The following is a 22,758-nucleotide window of genomic DNA, read 5'->3' as shown; positions in this document are numbered from 1 at the left end:
ATTTCAGTTAAAAGCTGAGGTTGTAAAGGGGCACTCAGCACACATAAGGACAAAACACAGGACAACACACATAATTATACTGGCCATAAGGCCAGACGCCAGAGCTTCGTTAGTCTACAAAATGCAGTCCACGGAGTACTACGTGAAAGTGAGGTTGAAAATCGGGTGTACTATGTGGAAGGTTGCCCCTTACACCCTACCAGTTCTATAAGAATCAGCCAGTACTATCCTGGTGCTTGAAGGGTAGCTACTAGAATTTATAACAGCCTATTATAATATATAGGTTACCCCCGCACCCCCTATACGCCTTCATGACATGGTGCTAAGCACAGGGGAACACTAATTCACTTTACCTTTAATAATATATACTTTTTATATAAAGAACAGTGCTGATGTAGGCAGTGCTCGAAATGGAGGGGGGGTATCACCTCAGCTAGCAAAATTTTTGCAAAGCATCCCCCCAGCTAAACTTGAGGCTCGACCAAACATCACCCCAGCTAACATGTTCAACTCGGAGCTCTGGATATAGGTTGGAATAGGCATTAAGTTCGTTGAGGGCTGGATTAAAATTCACCCCTCCTTAGCATTATTTCTGCTTACAGTATAAAAAGTGGTTGAGTTGACCTTAATATACATTACCAAACAAATATGAATAAGTGGTGCTTGCAAAAGAGCATTACACTGACCTGTCAGGTATATTAAACAGATAAGAGTGTTAAATATTGTTACAAATATAACAAAAAAAGAAAAATACTATTACCTTCATCCACAACAATTGCATTCAGCAATCCTTTCCCTCTCACTGCTGTAATGATCTCTTTGGGAAGAGTGGCTAATTCTTCTCGGAGGATAATTCCCAGTACTTGGGCATTCTCAGCCAACTTCTCATCTATGAGAACCTGCAGGGCAGTCATAGCCACCCTGCAGGCCAACGGGTTGCCTCCATATGTCGACCCATGCTCTCCTGGTTTAATGCACAGCATAATATCATCATTTGCCAACACAGCAGAAACCTGGAAAAATACTTTTTTATTTCTCTTGTAGTCTACGGTTGTTACAAGCATAAAAACACAGTTTTTGTTGTGATGTTTCAGGAGAATACAAGCTCCCTTTATCATATATGTATTTTCAGTTTGATTAAAGATAAAGTTATAACAATGGTTACAAATCTTTAAAAAAGAATCGGTAATACAATGGATCTTGTCAATGTTACATTGTTGGAATGTAGCAACTTAACTGGGTAACAAGCAGTCTGTTTTATTACTATTTAAGATGAAAATTTTTATCACATTTTTTTAAAAATTGTAAATTTAAAAAATTATCAGGCAATTCAAAATCATCATCCCTTTTACAGAGATTCTTGACGTTTTCAGTTACATTGAATTTTAAAGATGGTGGTCTGCTCTACTTGTGAAAAAGGAAACTCCATAGTGGGTCTACTTTACCATTTTCATTATTTAATTTATTCCAGTGTTCTTCTGCAACGAACGAAGCTTACCACACATTCAAATCTATGTTTCCCATCACTTACAGATTTTTTTTAAAAAAAAATATTAATTATAACTTTACCTTGATAAACTGCCAACATATTAGTCTCTCTTATTGGGTTTTCCATTTGGTATTATTTTGCATCCTTTTCGGTCACGGTAAGGTTTACACTCACTTTGAAAAACCTAATTCCCTGACCTAAGTTGAGTTCCCTGACTATTCCAAATTTTCCATGATATGAAGGTCAGTGGTAGCCCGTGTATGGCTAGTTGTGATGAAGAGAATGAAGGATTAGATGCAGTGGTGCCAACTTTTGAGAAACATTGGGTGGGTTGAACTGAGTTTTATTTTATAAGTTTATGCAATAACATTCGTTCCTATGCCAGAAAATATAGGTGCTTACATTTAAAAACAATTTCATGCCATTTCTAAGAGGAATACATGAATTTTACACTGCCTGTTTCAATTAAAAGTGCCTATTTCGAAGATAACTGCTTTTTGACTGACCAATCTGTGAAAATGATGACAAATCTGTTCATGTTCATCACTTTTAGTGCCAATTTTGTACTTTTTGGTGCTTTTTGCCTTCCTATTTTGAGAGATTTTAGTGCCTATCGATCCTTATCTTGGTCATAAGCCCTTATCCTCCCTTACTTTCCTTACAATGATGTGAGCACAAATAGAGTAAAAAATATAAAACACTGTCAAGTATCATACTGGACATGTAACAAATTAATATGATAAATTTTATTTACATTCAGTAAGTAAGTAAGTTGTGAAAAATTCTTTAACTTGATAAAACATTTTGCTTTCTTAAACATGGGAACTTTATTTCTAAAATAAAACTTAACAGGCAAATTATTGGGTGGGCTTGAGCCCCTAAGGGCCATATAAGTTGACGCCACTGATTAGATGAAACTGATGAAGAGACATTCACATACATACAAATCCCAGGCTGGGATTCATACCTGAAACATTCGGCGGCAAGATCTTAGTTCACCATTCAATTTTCTCAGCACTTGAGACAGCAAGAAATGCAAGAGGTATTTTTTCCCCCCGGAGATGTCCTACATTTTAGCCTTATGTCCAGCATCCAGGAGAAATTTGAAAAAAAAAAAAAAAAATCACAAACATCCTACACTTTGAGCATCACATAATTTGAATTAAGAAAATACGTGTTCAGTTGAGAAACAAAGCTAGTTACAAGTCTATGGACTTCACTTCCAACTCAATAGTGAAATTGATTCAGATTCAGGTATCGCAAGAAAAAAGTGTGCTGTGCTAGAACAAACACTGAAGCTATGATGAACAAAAGTATCGGGGTCACATTCTGTTGATATTACTGTCTAATGTGTGGGCAGGATTTCATGCTGCGAGGTTTATAGACTTTCGACTTCCATGATTTGAAACAAGTGAATAACAATTGCAGAAACCTGCAATCTCACGTGCTGTATATACGGGCTTGATTGCTTGTGTACTTGGCACTTTCGAACTGGAGTTTTGAACTTGTACAACAAGACCATACTTCAAGACTGATTTTTTGACCTTTTGGACAGAGCCTCTAAAATTGTGTAGTAAGTGTATTGTTTAGTATTGATTAAAAGTTTGTGAATTTTGTATTTAACAAGTCATTAAAAATCATTATTTTTTAAACTAAATGTGTCAATTTTACATTATTTTCTAATATGCTCTAGTACAATGGACTGTCACCTGATGGCAGCACTGAACAGAGGCATGCAATCCTTGTACAACAGTTTTCTCCTGCCTCTGTCAGGACACGAGCAGACAGCATGGATCGTCAAGAGCTGGACAACCTGGTTTATGTGGAAAGAGGTTGTGACCACTGGACAGATTCAATGGCAATTGATGGCAGTGCATGTAGAGGATGCACTGTCACAGAAAACTGAGCATTTAACTAAAAAAAATGGTGGTGTATGATGAAGAGGTTCTCTCAGGATATCAACCAAGTGATTTCCGGATAGGCTTCCGAACTTTCAAAAGCTAACGTCACTCTCATCTTCAGGGATTGAAATGCAGAGATGTGTCAATTATTATTCCATGGGGAGAAGGAAAATCTCAACAGACACACGGGACTCGAACAGGGCCCAGCCTGATTAGCAATAGTCGACTGGGAGAGCAGACGTCGGAGAAATGGCACCGCCACCTAGACTGGACCCCTCCCACACCAAATACATATAACCTTACCCTGACACATTTCTGCACTATAATCCCTGAAGATGAGAGAGACGTTAGCGCTCAGAAGCCTAACCAGAAATCATCTCGTTGATATTCCAAGAAAACCATTATTGTCAATCAAGGTAACAGAGACTATATTGGGTCATTCCATGTCAAATCAACCAGTGCATAAACACTTGATGTCATGGATTTTGGCTAAATTTTAGTATACATGTTTCTTATCATCTGAAATATAGAAAATATTTTTTCATATTGCGGGTTTGTGAGTTAATTAAATTTGAAAATTGACAAAATTGCCAAATAACTGCTCACCACTGAAACTTTAAACACAGTGTGTAAGAGACCTGTTTGCTGTTTCAACTACAGGGCTGGGCATGGTCTCATTTTAAAGCTTATGAAGAAGGCTTTCATTTGATATACAAAATGCTGTTTTCTTGCTAAAAACAAATTTTGAAAGTTATCAAAAAATTATTTTACAATTTCCAAAAAACTAAATTTTCAAAAAATTTCAAAATTTTTGCACATATTGGTACACATCTACTGAAAGTTCAGTCAAAATTTCAAGGTGGTATCTCTTCAGTATGATGAGTGAGAGACAGTTAAAGCTCAAGTGTGAGTCATCCCTTTCCTGCGTAACTTGTTTATTCCTGCTGTCCTATGCTTCTTTGTCCAACTGGATCAGTTGTGGTGTAGCTGTCAGAGCGTGTACAGTTAACTTCTGTGCTGTGAATTGTTTGAAACTTGCTTTATTAATGTTTTCATTTTTAAAAAAATCTTGATATGGATGGCAAGAAGTGGTCCATTTTCTGTTGTAATCCTTTGAAGAAAAAGGGACACTGATGTAGTAAAGATCTGAGGAATGTTGCAGCTTGGATGATTTCTTTAAATTACAAAGAAAACATGAAAATTTGTACTTCCTGTAGACTGCAGTTAGGGAAGGAAAAGCAGGCTATCGTTCCAGAAAAAGAAAATCCTTCAGGACCAGATGATAATGCTGGTCCTAGTTGCAGTAACCAAGATTCAGAATATATGGATGTTGACACAGGGTTCAGCTACTTGAATGCCTCTTTGATCTCTCTTGATGAGTCTCCAGTGAGTAAGAAGAAACTGAAGAGTTCGAAAAGGTATTGCAGAGAAAAGATAAAGAAAATAAGAAATACTTATACCCAATCCCTTTTGAATGCAGAAGGTGATAAACATGAAGAAGAATGGCACTGTAGCAATTCAGAATCAGAAATCTTTGAACAACTTAAAGAGAGATTTAAATTGCAAATAAAAGTGAAAGGTTCATGATTTTGTCTATTTTGCCCAAAAGTTGGTCATGTGGAAAAATTGAAAAGGAATTTGGTGTTAGTAATTACATAGCAAGGAAAGAAAAAAAACTCGTTTTTTTTTTTGTCCTCACCTGACCCCAGACCTGGAAAAACTTTACCAGAAGAAACAGCCTCATTAGTTAAAGATTTTGACTGCAGTGATGAAGTTAGCAGGCAAATGCCTGGCAAAAAAGACTATGTTTCCGTGAGGGACACAGATGGTAAACGTATCCACATTCAAAAAAGATTGAACCTGGGAAATCTGAGAGAAATATTCAGACTTTTTAAATCTAAATACCAGCTACTTAAAATTGGGTTTTCAAAATTTGTAGAATTAAGACCAAAGAGTTGCATATAGCAAAATCCAGTGGTACCCACACTGTATGTGTTTGTACCACTCAAAATGTTAAACTAATGATAGCTGGAGTGATGAAGTTGGTATGTATGCTTCTGTATTTATAATTTGGTTAGGTATGTAAAAGTTAACTTAAAATCATCCCATGGTCTTGAAACGAATTCAATTTTCATGATACCAAAGAGATACCACCTTGAAATTTTCACTGAACCTTCAGTAAATGTGTACCAATGTGTGTAAAATTTTTGAAAATTTCATTTTTTGGAAAATGTAAAATAAAATTTTGAAACAATTTCAAAATTTCTTTTTCGCAAAAAAACCAAGCATGTTGTATATCAAATGAAAGCCCTCTTCGTAAGCTTTAAAATAAGACCATGTCCAGCCCTGTAGTTGAAACAGGTGTTTTGCAAATTGTATTTAAAGTTTCAGTGATGAGCGGTTTTTTGACAATTTTGTCAATTTTCAGATTTCAATAACTCAAAAACCGGCAACATGAAAAATAATAAAAAAAATATTTTCTATATTTCAGATAATAAGAAACGTGTATACCAAAAATTAGTCAAATCCATGACATCAAATTCCAAAATATATTTCTTCTTGGTTGATTTGACATGGAATTACCCTATTATACTTGATAGCGTGGCACCTTAGATTTTGTAGAGTACAAATACTGTCGGACTTAGTATTGTAGTTAGACAGTATAACTTAGAATTTGTGAACTTTTAATTTTTAATTGATTGATTGAGTTGGTGTTTGAACTTCACTTTATGCACAGTAAGGCTAATCGGAACTGGACTTAGTTTTAAAGTGGGATCCAAATTACTATGTACCTCTGTGAACTTAGAGAAATAAACTACAGAAAATATATAAGCGAGTCGGTCATTACCCCCAAGTAACACTCAAAGCCCCCAGGCATTACAATACTAAGCACTCTAGTCTCAATGTATAACAACAAAAGTTCTATGACTTCTACCACCCATTAATAATGCTTATAAAAAACAAAATGAGACTTACAGGGTACACTCCTCCTGAAAGGGCCTTCCCAAGGATAAGGATGTCTGGTTTCACTTCCTCGTGGTCGCAGGCTAACATTTTCCCAGTCCGTGCTAGACCTGTTTGGATTTCATCTGCTATCCACAGAACGTTATACTTTGAGCAGAGTTCACGCACGCCCTGCAGGTAGCCATCATCTGGCACAACCACACCTGCCTCCCCCTGGATAGGTTCCACCATGAAAGCACACACTGTTTTGTCCCACAAGGCTTGCTACATAAAATAAATGCAGATGCAATAACATTAAATGACACACTGTGAATGTACAAAAAAAAAAAATCAGAGAAACATTTCAACAAACTTCAATTATGCATTAAATATTCTACTTGGTTTTAGGTACAGATGATATAGTACCCATACCTGTGCCTGTGCACTTTTGACCATAGACAGAGGAAAACACGAATATTGTTTGATTTGCTTTATTTTACAGGGTGGCGCGGAGCCGACTGACACATTTGATATGCTCATAGATGATGAAAGAAAGGAAGGAGAATAAGGAAAACCGTATGCAATGGTACATTGAAGTATGCAATTTTATTACTAACAACTTACAAGTTCATTCTTTAAAAATTACATCAGACAGGTGGCCTTTTTTGGCATCAATGCATTGTTGCAGACGTCTCTGGAAGTTATCTCCATAGTTCCTCATCAATAGCCGTTACTTCCTCAACAATGGCTTCTTTCAGTTATTGAAGAGTCGTGATATGCCTTCTGAACACACGTTCTTTCAAGAATTTCCAGAGACTGCTGGTGTGCCGAGCATTGTGGACTACGTTCACTCTCTGCAAGTTCTCGGGTGTACACACTGTTGTTGGAGCTCCATGTTTCACATCCAATACATTGCCAGTTTCTTCAAATTTCTTCACCAAAGCCAATATGATATTCCGAGACTGTATGTTACCATGTTGGCTAACAATGAATTGTTTTCTGAACAATCGCTGCACTTTAACCACTGACTTCGTTTCTTAATAACTACGAACACAGAAAACGTGATGTTCAACAATCTAACGGTCCATTATGACTGTTGCTGTCTTCATATGAAATGGCATCCTATCCTCTTCTCATTTCCCCCGCAATCCACTTCAAACTATCATGCATGCGTAATATATTCAACTTTCAAATGTGTCAGTCGGCTCCGCGCCACCCTGTACTTTGCTTTTGTGCCACTTTTGGCTAATTTGCGAAGATGGTGATGAGTGATGATATGATGAAATTGATGAATGGACACTCAGAAACATCCATGCCCATGCTGGGATTCGAAGGCTGGGCCTCTGGCATCATAGTGCAATGTGCTAACCACTCCACCACGGAGGCCGACAAAGATATAGAGTAAGAAATAGGAAAAGAGAGAAATTTGAGTTGTGCACTCAATATTTCTCTCTCTCTCTCTCTCTCATACCCCCCTTTGTATCTGGGGGATTTTTTGCCAACTGAAGGAGAATACCTCAAAAACGACATTCTCACTATGAAACCAGATATATTTTGACAAATAATGGGTAAAAACAATCATATTCTATGGATCACAAAAGTGATCCGTGCCATCAAAGACATTTTTTTTTCCCGCACGATCACTGCAGTGTTAATTGTATCCCAATTAAGATAATATGAAGTCAATTTGATGTACATTGTTTAGAAATAGTCACTGCAAATTTAAACATAAATTTATTTGTTGATTGAGCCACATACTTAATTATTGCTGTCTTTCGACAATGTATTGTGTGTTATTAATTGTTGCCAACGAATGAACATTATATAGATTAAATATGAAGTAATATGGACAGTTTTTTTTCTAAGTATTATCCTTTGTACATCAACATATTCTTTATCTTAATAGTGTAAACTGTTGAAAAAATGTTTTCACCGACATCACTGCTGTGTAAGAAAGGTATTTTGCCATGATAATTGTGAATTTTTCAACTAGAACCGAAAGGTGGCACAGCATATTGTTTCAGTTTATTTACTCAGGTATTTCCTAAGGGCTAACAAAAGTCAAAACTCATTCCATTATGATTTTTTTTTCACTAGTTCACCTTGCTTCCTTCAATTCTTATTTATTCCATGAAACCCTTGGTGCCATAGGCATCAAATTATAATACCAATAACACAATTCTTCTTCTTCTTCTTTCGCATGACCCTGTCAACATTATCTTTGTCGACTTTGGAGATCCTTTCTGTTTTGCATTTGTTTTAATGTATTTCTTCTGAAATTGATTGATAGTCACTCAAATTCACCACTATCACAAACATAGAACGATTATATGAATAATATACTTTTATCCTTTTGCTGTTTTTTTTATTTTTTTTATAAAAATCACTTTATATTTTGAGCCTACATTTTCGAGCATATGCATACAGGATCCATATTAGTGGAGATTCTGAGAGAATGGAAGAGAGTGATATGGGAAATGGAATTTTCAAACGTTGTATATACCTTTGTAGAGTGTGATTTGTTGATTTGAGAAAATTGGACATTCTAGAAATAAATGTTGTGCATCAGGATTTTCATTACCACATTTGTAATTTTCTTGAGTTCTAATATGTATTTTTGCTAGGTGTGCTGGTGAACGCACAAGTCCTGTTCATATGGAGAGTAAAGAAACATCTTTGAGACACAGGCGGATTCAATTAACAATAAATTCCTCCATAAATCTTGGGAAAATCATCCTCATACATTTAATAAATCGTTTGAAATACAAAAACAATGTAATAAATCCACAAACCACCTTATATTTCTTTGTATATTGTCATTACTTAGACCCAATAACACAATACAAATATTTTTACATTGTCCCTTACATTTGATATTTAATTAAACAAAATTAAGTGTTAGGTTTAATTAACTACCATTTTAAGAATGAGTTATAAGAATCAATAAAATAATAATGCAATAATTGTCAGCGAATTAAGATGTCTAGGCTTTTCACAGATTATATACGAGGTGCATCCAGAAAGTAAGTTTCCCTATTTTTTTAAAAAAAAAACCAACACAGTTTCAGGAAACCATTTATTGGCAACAGGTACAGCAAAGGTTCAGCTATTTTTCAACATAGCAACCACCAGAATTGAGACACTTGTCGTATCGTGGTATCAACTTTTGGATCCCACTGTCGTAGAACTCTGCCGCCTGTGAATGGAACCAGCGTGTGACAGACGTCTTCAGCTCTTCGTTGTTGCCAAAACGCTCACCGGAGGACAGGAATTTCTTGAGGTGCAAGAAAAAGTTAAAATCACTGGGAGCCAGATCAGGACTGTAAGGTGGATGATCAAACAACTCCCAGCCAAATTCCGTCAATACAGCTGCTGTGCGCCGAGCCGTATGTGGACGAGCATTGTCATGGAGGAGCACAACACCTGCAGTAAGCATGCCAAGCCTCTTGTTTTGAATGGCACGTCGCAATTTCCTTAGTGTTTCACAGTAATGGTCAGCGTTCAACATTTCAGCTTTGGGGAGAAAGTCAATGAGCAAAATGCCCTTCCTGTCCCAAAACACGGTGCACATCACTTTCTGTACCGACAGCATCTGTTTGAATTTCTTCTTGACCGGAGATCCACTATGCCGCCAATGCATTGACTGCTGCTTGGTTTCCGGGGTGAAGTGCGAAATCCACGTCTCATCGCCCGTGACGATCCTGTCGAGGAAATCATTGCCGTCATCATGGTACCGTTGCAGGAATGTCAGTACTGCTCCTGAACGTTTCATTTTGTGTTCGGGTGTCAGGTTTTTCGGTACCCACCTGGCACACAATTTTTTGAACAGCAGGCGCTGTGTGACAATCTCATGCAACACGGATCGCGATATCTGCGGAAAAAGACTACTCAACTCCGTAATCGTGAAGCGACGTTTCTCTACGATGCGCTGCCACACCATCTCAACCAGATCATCAGTGATGAGGGACGGACGCCCACTGCGCTCTTCATCATGGACACTTTGACGACCTTCCGAAAACTGCCGACACCAGCGACGCACCATCTGCTTACTCATAATGTTCGGCGCATAGACCTCACAGAGCTGACGATGAATGTCAATTGGCGCAATGCTTGTGCATTCAGGAACTTTATCACCGACCGAACCTCGCATGCGGCGGGAGAAGGAATACGAGCTTCCATTTCGGACCACTGCTGCCTCGCTAATGGCATGCAGCGGGAGAAGGAATACGAGCTTCCACTTCGGACCACTGCTGCTTCGCTACTGGCGCCGGGCGGGATCTGTCCGCCTGGCATATGATTGATACGTCTTAGCTCTGCTGCGCATGAGCAATTTACACGGCTCATTATATTTACTTTCATGGGGAAAAAATAGGGAAACTTACTTTCTGGATGCGCCTCGTATATATGAATGAGGTAATCATTGATTCTTTCTGCAAGTCCTCATTCCCGACAGTTGACACCTTCACACAAGCTTGAAGCGTATCCTGATCTATCGTATTTCTTAATTTAGCAGTTATCAAAACAGATGATAATTTAAATACGTCCATTATTTTGACTTTTAATTACGTGGGTGACACTAAAAGTTTTTAGATGCGGCAACACTGATTGCAGCAATACATTGTCTCTAGGATATGTTGAAGTTAGTAGTCTGTGAAGTGTGATAATGCTGCAGAATTTATAGTTGTTAATTGTTGTGTGCCAGAAATTAGTCAATTATTGTCGTGTGTGTACAGTAAAATGGATTTAACATGGGAGCACTTCAGAGCAATGATTTTTTACGATTTTCGAGCAGGTTTAACGCAGCAGCAATGTTATGAAAGTCTCCGAAATGCATTTCAGGAGGAAGCCCCATGCCTTGCGACTGTGTTTAATTGTTTTTTAGAATTTCGACGTGGACGTGAGAAACTCAGTGATGAATTACGTAATGGTCGTCCTGTGACAGCAACTTCTCACGAAAACATCGACAGAGTGTGTCACATCATAGAGGAGGATAACATGTAGTTATTAGTGCAACACTGGGTATTGGTATGAGTCAGGTTCAAAAGATCCTGCATGACCGCCTTGGTGTCAGGAAGCTCTGTGCCAGATGGATCCCACACCATCTTACTCAGGAGCAAAAGCAGGCACGGGTCACATGGTGCATGAAAATGCTGGACAAATTTAACCAAGGACGATCAAATGCAGTGTATGACATCGTAACAGGTGACGAAACTTGGGTGTACTGTTATGAACCCGAGAGCAAACGACAGTCGACGCAGTGGATCTTCCCGGATGAAGACCCACCAACAAAAGTCAGGAAGGGACGAAGTGTTGGCAAACAAATGGTTGCCACTTTCTTCAGTCGGATGGGCCATATTGCAACAGTGCCGCTACAGGGATGTCGGACCGTTAATGCTGAATGGTACACTACGGTTTGTTTACCGGAGATCGTACGGAAAGTTCGTGAGAAACGCCCACGAAGTCGCATTATTGTGCATCAAGACAATGCGCGCAGCCATACAGCAGTACGAACAATTGAATTCTTCAAAGCCTCCAACATCGAAGAAATGACTCATCCTCCTTACAGTCCCGACCTTGCCACTTATGATTTCTTCCTGTTCCCTAAAATCAAGGATACATTACGAGGTTCTTCATTTCCTACTCCCGAGGAGGCAGTCACCACCTTCGTTCAGTGCATTCAAGAGGTGCCTGCAGATGTGTGGTCCCAGTGCTTTCAGACTTGGTTTGAGCGGATGAAGAAGTGTATCAACTGTCATGGAGAATACTTTGAAAAATTATAGCATTCATACTTTTGGTCTCCAGTGTTTTACTTGCGCATGTCTAAAAACTTTTAGTGTGACCTATCGTATAAAGAGGACTGAATCAGTGCTTATCGCAACGAAAACCCAGCAAAAACACATTGCACGTTGCAGTGAATTAAAGAAAGTCAAAGTGAACAGTTGCAAAATTTCTTAGCTATTGTCCGAATGCTCTGCCTCGTTGCTGAAATTTTTGTGACTTGTTAATTTCCGGAGCGGTTTTCTCCCTGATCACCCCCTGAAATCATCACTGCATGCAGACGACATCAACTTTTACTTTAATATAAATATATGACTATTGAAACTGATTTGAACTGTGCGTTTTACTGACAGTGGGTAAACTGGACACTGGTCCATGACGTACTTTATTGCAAAATAATTACACATAGTTATATTAAATGATAATATTCGGAACTACAGTACTTCCCAGAAATATCTGGAGTAAAAACAAGTCTCTGTGCAAGTAGAACTCAATAGGGCTCGACCAATGAATGCTCGCTTTCTCCCCTTCTTTACCAGTGTGTAAAAAGTTAAAATTTGTTGCGTGTGAGCATATATTTGAAAGAACAAAGTAACATAGAAAGGTTAAGACAGTGGTTACCAACGTGTGCACCACGGCACCCTTGGGTTCCAATATTTTCCTTGAAATGACAGTGATCATTACGAATATGAATATGATTGTTCCAAATACGTGCTTATTTAGTACTTTTTTACATAAAACATGTTTCTGAATTTGAAATATGTGTTTATTTGTTAACTTAAGGCAAGCAATCTAACGACACTAAGCGTTGGAAGTGTTATACACCTACATTCTGACTTGGGTGCCGCTGAAAAATCCTGAAACACAAAGGGCACTGTGAAACAAAAAAGTTTGGGAACCCCTGGTTTAAGAGAATCGGATTGGGATGTCTGTCTACTCAACCCTTGCCCCCATTATATAAAGACTGCCGACCACCTTATTTATAAAGCTTTGTTATTTTTATTATTTGCTGACATTTTCATACACATTACCAGAAGCGTGCAGTAAGGAAAGATGGGGCAAGCGCCACTTGCGTTGTTTTTTAAAACCCTTTTGATATCTTAAGTTTGTGTTTTTCAATGCCTTTATACACATTAGAATAGAATTTATTTACTATAAGATATTTACATTGCAGAATTTTCATTTCCCCTATTTCTTGTTCTTTTGGCTTGAAACATAAACCAGCTACACCCTTGACGACGCTGGGCGATGCGGCACGACTGACCACATTAGAAGAAGAGGACTGCTCGCCTTCCTCCCCACTTTTCGAGTGACTTATGCAGTTCTTGCATGGACACTGTCTATCCCCGTTTACGAAGAAAAAAGGCCGAGGGCAAGCAACACCAAGGCCGCATCTGTCTTTGGCAAGGGTATTGGAAAGAATTCGTCCACACTGGCCACAAGTGTTGCTAACTTCCAGAATTTTCTGTGCATCCGTAGCACCACCTAACACGGTATGATTTTTATGTTTGAAACTCTATCGTAATCAACAAATTACATTATGAAGTTAGCCAGTGATCACCAGTCGTATGCTATTTATAAGAAATGAAATCACAGCCGGTAGTTCAACATATTCGTCATGTGGTCAGTTACTCGGAAATATGGAGGGTATGTAACACTGCAGGTAGGGTGAAAAGGAAGGTTAGAAGCGTGGGTGCTGTGGATGCGTGTTGTTTTTTACTGTGATATTGTGCTGTATTTTTTCTGTTCTTTGTGTCGTGTTTTTGTACCTGGTGTAAAAGTATGATTCTACATTGAAAATTTCCACCATGGTTGACATAACAGACGAGCAATCGATTTGCAGTGCTGCAGGTAAGGACGTGATCAGGGACCTTCTTTCAAAACCATTCAGTTCGAGAACATATGGTGTAAAGTTGGAGCTTGTGATTGTGAACCATGAGCGACTGTGTCCTGAACTGTGCATAACCAAACCAACTAAGAAAGATGGGAAAAAGTTTTCATTAGGCAGTTTAAAACATCTCAGTACAACAATATTATGTGGTTATGTGGCAGCAATGATCTTAATAAATTATTTTGTTGGCCATGTGTTTTGTTCAATACAAATTTAGGACCATGGAACTATACAAGCTACAGTGACTTGAGCAATTTTTATAATGCAGTGCAAATACATGAAATTTCCCAGAATCACATCTGTGCTTGCATCCAACTGAAGACAAGCCATTTTTCATAATTCTACTCAAGTAAGAAACCGAAACCCGTCCGTTTATTTAAGATCAAAACTTTATGCTAATAGGATGTTTATTATTTTCAGGGTTAAAAAAGAACGTAATTTAATTTGCAGTTGCCCTCAAATATCACGTAAATCATTATTTTCTTCATGGTTGAAATTTACAAGTTTATATTGAGAGGTTGTTTTTCTTCTTTAAAAACTGTGCAGCGAAGATTTGATTTTAGGTATGTATGCACTTCACACACTCAAGCCCGATACTTCACCATTATGCACATTATTGTAAGTAGGGATGTGTGTAGGCCTATATTATATTTGAAATTGTTATAATTAACCGAAACGGAAAATTAACCCATCGCTTGCCTATCACAAAAGGTCACGGCACGCCCCTGCACATTGCAGAAGAATAAATATCAGCATACCCAACTGAAAACTCTGGTTTGAAAGCATAGGGGAAAGGATAGAAGATTTCATCATTTCTGAGGGTTCTCACACCCAGAAGTTGATCCACATATGAAAGTACATAAAAGGAAAGGTATGTTGTGGTGTATCGTGATGTTACAAAAATAGCCCTAACATTTAATTCGATTCCCTTTCAGCAAGATATAATTCGACCCAATCGATTGAGCCTTCTCCGACAGCCTGGTAGTTAAGGTTGTCGTCTTGTAATCAAGAATTCCCGGGTTGGATCTCGGTGGAAGCTCTGTATTTAGAATTCTAAACATCTTACTGCAAAGGAAGAAAATGCTGTCACATTGCAATTACAAAATCCAGTTTCATATATTTCATTCTTTTGCTCATTTTGTAACAGTTGACCCCCGAACTATCAGAGTTGGGCGAATTTCTTGCAAATAACCGACAAATTTGAAATACACTCCCATTACTTCTTGCGATACTGAACATAGTTTTAGTCAATATAAATCCATTTTAAGAGACAACAGAAGGAAATTCACGTTCGAACACTTACAACAAAATTTTGTTATTCATTCTTTTGGAAACAGAAAATGAAAACACATTTTGTGTTGTTTTATAATTAATGGCAATATAAGCGTACTGCATTTTATGGAGGTTGTGTAGTATTTAAAATTTATTATATTAATAATTTAAACAATTTTAAGTCCATATTTAACTCCATATTTTGGTGAAAATAACTAAAACCACATTTTTGCTACATATAAATCCGTTCCCTGCTTACGACATATATTTTTGCACTAATATCCAAGTTCAGCAATTTTGGATTTTCAAAAGTTGGTGTCAGTGCACACTTTTCTTTTTGTGGTAGTAGAGGATGCATATTAACAGAACTTTTGTTTTCTTTTGTGGTAAGGTGAATATGGGAGCCCCCTTTCTCATTCACCTATACAAAAAGAGAGAACTAATCTGCTTGAATCTCATCCTTTAAATGGATTGCTATTTTCTTCTGTCATTTCCTAAATGTTTGTATCATGAGAAGTAAGAATAAACTTGTATCAAAGTAACATCGTCACAATATTCCAATAAAAAGCATGTCTATAATACGACCTGTACGCATTCATCATCCACACTTGTGAACTTTTTAAAAAAAGAACCAGAAAATATTATGAATTTTAAATAAATCTGACGTGCTGCCACCCAGTGCTAAAAATTGATTTAAAAGATGTACAAGAGAATTTTAAGCACGACAGTTAAACACAGCATCTATGTGATGTTTGATGCAGCACATTTAATAAAAATAAGTTGTTAAGTACTGTGTTTAACAACAATCATGTGATGCAAGTCAAGCTTTGTTAAAATATCATTGAACCTATGTATGATTTTGTAGATGGATTATTAAAAAAATATATATTTTTTCATGATTGTTGCATGATCAGCTCAGCATTTTTAAATCTTGCAAAGAAAATGTCATCCTGGATACAGAGTGATGTCTTTGTTCCTTATTTGAGTTGAAGAAATGAGACTCTTCAATAAGGAATGTATTTCAGGAAAAATTCTTGAGATTTGCTTCCAAGAAATAGAACATGAATCAGAAATGGAATTCTAATCAAGAATGTGATTTATTGCAAAGTAGGAAATACAAGAAAATAGATTAAAATAGCATTTTATTTTTGAACAGTTTCAATTTTTGTCACAGCAAAAGAGTTATTTGCATTGACCATGGGTCTGCAGAAATTTGAATATTATTTTCTGCAAGCACCGGAAGTGATAGCTTACACTGATCATTCTGAGCTCATGGATATCTTAAAATCTTCTCGGATTCCGAGCCACATAAACAGAATGATAAACAGGGTGAGCAGGTTTCCAGTTACAGTAAAATACATTGCTGGTAGAAATTACACAGCGGTTGACTATTTGTCGAGGATCGAAGCGGGATTCCCTGAAAGGGAGAATATATTGGATCTTCGGTTGCAGAAGAAAATTATCCGATAGAGGATATCAAGCCTGAAGTATATTTCAGATTAGAGATGCCGGATGGAACGATAAAGGAACACCATGAGATTCCTAAAGTTAAAGGTAAAGTGTGTCAAAAATTCGACCGGAAGCAGAAAATAAAAAGCGATGTTTACAAATGCAGCTGGCAACACTGTAAACAGAAGACAGACGGACGGACAGAAAGAAACTTCGCAGCCCATAGATCTTAACGATAAAGAGATGTGGAAAAGAGAACAACAGAGTGATCCTTACTTGTCGAAATTAATTGGATGTTTAAATAGAGAAGAAGTTGAGATAAAGGATTCTCGAGAGAAGAGAAAATTTGACTTTTATCTGCAACATTCCTGTCTCGACGATAATGGACTGCTTTACCATTTTGTTGACGAAAACACTGGACTTTATCCACAATTTAGCTCCAGATTGAAGCTGTAGGTACCAAAGAAGTTGAAGAGTGAAGTACTTAAATCTTCGCATGATTTATTATTATTATTATTATTATTATTATTAGGACATGGAAAGACATTGTTTAAAGTCCTAGACAATTATACTTGTTAGTAACAATTGCAAAAGTTGTATCACTTGTCTTCAATATAATCCTGACAACAGCAGAAAGATGGGCTTTATGAACTCGAGGAAAGCTACTGTGCCTGGATACAAACTGTTCTGGACATTTTTGGGTCACTGCCTACAAGTACGAAGGGGAGATACAAGTACTGTTTAGTCATTCCAGATGAGTTCTCAAGGCACATTAGTTTGACACCACTTAGAACTACAACGGCAAGGATGATCTCGCAAGCATTTTTGAAGTATTGTTTTTAGTCAGGATTCCTGAAATACGTTGTCAGTGACAACCAGAGTGTATTTTGAAGCAAGCTGTATTCACAAACGTTGCGTTCTGTGAATTGCAAGCCTGTCTATATTACGACATATAGACCGAAGGGAAACAAATCAGAAGCAGCTATTAAGATAATAAAGCAAGCACTTGGAAAGTTCTGCAAGGAACATTTGTCGTGGGCTGAAAACTTGGAAGTGATCAGTTTTGCTATTAACAATGCAACAAATTCGATGACTCATTCTTGTTCTTTGGACGTGATTTGTATATGCTGCATGACACTCGGAAAATGGAGCTTCAGAGGGAAGATGGAACCGGTGAGGACATCACAGTGGAGAGACAGATGGATTGATTTGTTCGTTGATTTGATGTTTTAAGTCCACTTTATGCACAGTAAGGTTAATCGGGACTGGACCTACAGTGTAAAGTGGGATCGAACCACTATGTGCCTCCACCGGGTATCGAACCCTGGACTCCCAAGGCGACGACGCTACCACTGTGCCATCGGGGAGCCCTTAAGAGACAGATGGATTATGTCATACAGTTAAAGGAAAGAATGGGTGCGGCTTTCGAATTTGCAAAAGAAAAAGAAGAAAAAGATGGGGCAAAAGCCCACAATAAGGGCAGAAGAAGGGTTAATCTTTGTGTCTGAGATCAAGTATTGCTTCAAGAGCATAGAATTTCGTCTGCTTTTAATAAGCAAACTGTGTGCTTTTTCCCGAATTTAAAGAATTCTGAAATTCACTACTCCAAATAATGTTGTTTTCGAAAAGGAGGGTGAGGAGAAGAGAGTTCTGGCCAACGTTGACAAGTTGAGGGTCATTCCGGGAAGAAATTTGAGAAGAGTGAGGGAAAGCACTCGTCCCTAAGTTCTACCCTGAGAATCCATCTCAAGGGGAGGGGGTAGAAAGGCTGTGAAAAACGACTGATTAAAAGAAAGCCAAGTGGCCGACTTCTAGTTTGTACAGTAGTAATTAAGTTCCTGATTTATTGTCGCTACACATTTCGAGTCCTGGTAAATTTATTTCATGTAAATGCAAGATTTAAATTTCAGACTGTTGGATTTTATGTTATGTACCGATAAAAGGAGATGAATATTCTGCACACGAGGACATGAGATTTCCATCACTAAGAGAATGCTGATGGATATCAGTTCGATGTGCCTAGAAGGAAAGGAAGTGAAGGAATTTGTTAAAGATGAAAAAATGGGAAACCCGTTTTAAAGTCGGGTCATTTGAAGCTGAATTTCGGCAGGAGTCGAACCGAGTACCGCAGAAGTCCCAGATGCAAGGACTAGGGGACTAAGGAGGTTCTTCTGATGGACAGAAGAGAGGCTGAGTCACCCTAGAGCTGGAGTCAGACATGTTCGTTGGAAGGCGGAGGAGCTGAATCCATCTGCACCTGGGAGCAGTCCTGATGACCAGATGACCGAGATGTCCAGGAGGTTCCAGAATTCCAGGTGGAATTCTGTGTAGAAATAGGATATTTAGTGCAGTGAAATCGAGACTTCTTTTCAGAGACGGTTGTGATGTGTAGTGAAAATTACTCTTTTCAGTGAACTTTTCTTTTTCAGATACAGTGTTTTAGCTTTTTTTTCTCAGTAACGTTAAAAGACAATTCACATAGACTGAAATTTAAATTTCAGATTGAATTGTAACGCTGGGGAGGGGAATTTGTTATCCTGGCCCCGTGTCAGGGCAACAGTGTTTTTTTTTTCTTATTGAAATATTTTATTAATATGTTAATCAATTAGGTAATTACGTGTATAAAAATATATATGTGAAAAGTGTATCTCAATTTATTATGCATTTTTAGGTTCCTATATATTCCATGTATAAAAACCATGTAGCTCTCTGTTCTTTCTTCGAGTTTCGAAAAGATTAAACATGTTGAAAGAATGCAACAGACGCAACCAAACATATATAAACTCCCAGATGAGAGTGGAAGAAGTCGACTGTTGGAACTGTGACTTGGGAGGGAGAGGCTGTTTCACTTCGGTCAGCTCGGATTGGAGGACAGATCTCCCACAACGGATCCTGTAAGAGATTGGATTGCCGGGCAAGATAGTGCCTTGGTTGTCCAGTGTACAGGAAAAAGGGTAGTTTGTACTGGATGTTATTTTGAAGTAATTACGGTGCGCTGGCAGCCTAGTGCCTTCCTTGTCACCGTGGAGTGTTGTATAATGTACTCGTCGGGTGACCTCATGCCTGTTAAGACGTTTTCTTGGGGTAACATGAGTCTACCTTGTGACAAGCATACTCCCTATGTAATTCATGAAATGTTAAGCATCCAGGTACAAACAATAGACATTTCCAACATCAAAATTAGAGTTTTGGCCCGACAATTAGAGAAATAAACGTTCGGATACGACTTGTATATATTTAAATTTACGTTAATTAAACTTTAGAAAATATCCAAAATTTCTGTTTTTAATTTCACAGTTACTGGACAAGGTAATTTATCCCTCTGATCAAAAAGTTTTTGCAAAAGGTTACCCGTTGTCTCTTGTTATTTTGTAGTTAATTATATAATTATGTTGACTTGTTGCAACCCACGTGCATTGTCATACAAAGAAAGATACCCCTAGACAAATCAGAGCAGAGTACGAAGTGCACCAAACCTAGAGTGCGGAGGTAAAGTGTGGGGGGCCAGGCAAGTAACAACTCTGCCACGAGGGCAGGCTTTCGGCGAAATAAATAGCCATCATTGGCCGATACCGGCAGTCACACGAACGACAGAAGTGAAGAGGATAAGTATAAATTGCTGATTCCCCTTCGTAGATAAAACAAAGCTAATTTCACAGTGACGTTCATCCCTCTTTTCCAAGAACTCTGCAACTACCTGACCTGGCATTAGTGCGGCGGGGGTTAAAAACATCCACCTATCTGATGACCACAATCTTCAAGCAAGAATTGGCAATGAATGGTTTATTTCCTACAGCGCTAACTAAGCAGTTACATGCCTTCATAGTCGCGTTTGGGTTCAACTTTCACTTATCCATGCCTTTGATCTTGCCATCTGCTTCCCAGGAGGGTGGGGGTTTATGATCCAGTGTTTCTAGGAAATTCTATAGAACTTCCTGTGCTGGTCTCCCAATCTGTCACAAAGAAGGGTGAAAGAACTTTAAAAAGGACAAATTTTGAGATGAGCTGTTGCCTTTGCCCGCTCTTCTAGCTACTGAAAATCTTTGGTATCGGATGGTATTGGTAAGAGAAAATCAACCGATACTCATCGATGTCGATACCACCGGTATCGGCTCAGCCCTAGTTGAAACTTATCCATTGGGCCCCTTATAAGGGGGGTCCAAGGGAAGTTTGCCCACCCTCACTCCCTCCTGGATACGACATTACTGTACCTATGTACCACCCAATGATGCTTTCAGAAACTTACGTTTTATAATCAGATCAAGCCACAACTTCATGCAAACAGAACCAGTGAAAGTACTTTATTAGTCACATTTCCAGTCAAAACTAGAATATGCATCTGGAATCTGGAATACCACTCAAAAAGACTTAATTATTCATAGACTTGAACACATTCAGTCTAAGTTCCTTAGATGCCTTTCAAAGATACCTCAAATTCAATGAAAAAAAAAAAGAATGAAAAAATACAGGAACCAAGATTATATTTTCATATTCTACCATTTAATCCACACAAAAAAGAAATGGTTCCACAGTTTTCAAAGTTCCAAAAATTATAGTTTTAGTTGAGAGTGCGCACAATATGAACAGAGTAAAATTTTCTCCTAATGGGTAAAAGTTAATAACAATAATACACAACTGTGAATTCAAGTACATGAAATGTTAAAAAAAATGGAAAACTGTTATTGATTGACTTGATTTATTTTACATCACTTGTTGTGCCACTTTTGGCTAATTTGTGAATATGGGGATGAGTGACATCATGATGAAATTGATGAATGGACACTCACAAACATCCGTACTCAGGATGGGATTCGAACCCCGGACCCCTGGAAAACTGTTGTGCTGAATATTAACTTGTCTGGGGATCAAGTGACAAAATCTCCCAAATTATATCATTAATAATAATAATAATAAGTATAATTATAATTTGGAATAAAATTGGTTAATTTTAATTCGTTTATCATATTTGTTATTGTATAATAACAATTACAATGGTGGTACTAATTATTATTGTTATCATTTCTACTATTACAATTTTATCAATGGCCTGACCTCCTCCACAATAATTTCTGGCGATCTCGATGGTATGTTTCCAAACTCACCTCTCATTTCACTCTCCGAAAAGCACAAATACTCACACAGACAACTGGGTTCCTAGTGGAAATTTAAGAAGTAGACAAATCTAGCATATAGAGACCCATCTGCATTTCTTGTAAACACACCTACAACTCACCTCAAGTGCACAGAGATCGTTGTATGGAATGATTTCAAATCCTGGCATGTATGGTCCAAAACCTTCGTAGCAGGTTGGATCTGTTGAGCTTGAAACAGCACTGAGTGTTCTTCCCCAAAAATTGTTTTCAACAAACACAACCTTGGCTTTATTTTTTGGAATTTTCTTCTTCAAGTAGCCCCACTTTCTTGCCAGCTTTATGGCTGTTTCACCTGCTTCAACACCTGTTATTGAATTAATAATTTAACATTAATATTACATACAAGAACTATTATTAACAATATTGTTACAGAAAAACAATTAAAATATTGCTTACGCAATTAAGTATTTTTTTCATGTTTTTAAGGATAAGAACTGTGTAGTTACTGAAAGTAGCACTTAATACATCAACTTAAGTAACAAAGTAAAAATTACTAGTCAACTCTTCATTGTAAGACCTTTCACAGTTTCTGGGAAAAGGGTAGTACTGGAATTGGGACCGATTTTGATCCACCTCCATTTGCGAAAATGCATTAGGCCATTTTTTAATAGCTCTCGTAGCAAAATTACACATCATATTAACTAAATAATAACTTTAACAGGTAGAGCTCTTGTGTTTCAGATAATACTCCACAGGTGCAGATATGCCCAAATATAGCATTTCTTTAAAAAAAAAAAAACCAAAGCACCAGAACGAAACAGCACATCCACTAGGCTGATAATAACAGCTGCACACTAGAATATAACATTATTAATCATAAATAAAACATCTTTATTTTAACAGTAGTAGCCACAGTAGCTCAGTCATTAGGGCATGTGACTA

General features: G+C 37.7%; 1 protein-coding gene across 5 annotated transcripts in view; it reads right to left on the bottom strand.

Annotated features, from left to right (window-relative positions):
• The window catches only part of Oat (Ornithine aminotransferase precursor), a 108,845-nt gene that overhangs the window by 11,002 nt on the left and 75,085 nt on the right, over positions 1-22,758 (bottom strand). For all 5 annotated transcript variants that reach the window (XM_083134674.1, XM_083134673.1, XM_083134675.1 and 2 more), the window contains exons 4-6: positions 21,957-22,180; positions 6,367-6,618; positions 761-1,013 (exon numbers count right to left, since the gene is read on the bottom strand). In XM_083134674.1, coding sequence (XP_082990800.1) covers positions 761-1,013; positions 6,367-6,618; positions 21,957-22,180 — 729 coding nt within the window. The remainder of the gene's footprint in view (positions 1-760; positions 1,014-6,366; positions 6,619-21,956; positions 22,181-22,758) is intronic.

The sequence above is a fragment of the Lepisma saccharinum genome, chromosome 1, assembly GCF_977018435.1.
Source record: "Lepisma saccharinum chromosome 1, izLepSacc3.1, whole genome shotgun sequence".
Taxonomy (NCBI): Eukaryota; Metazoa; Arthropoda; class Insecta; order Zygentoma; family Lepismatidae; genus Lepisma; species Lepisma saccharinum.
The sequence above is the reverse complement of the archived record's forward strand: the minus strand, read 5'-3'. Positions and strand labels throughout refer to the sequence as shown.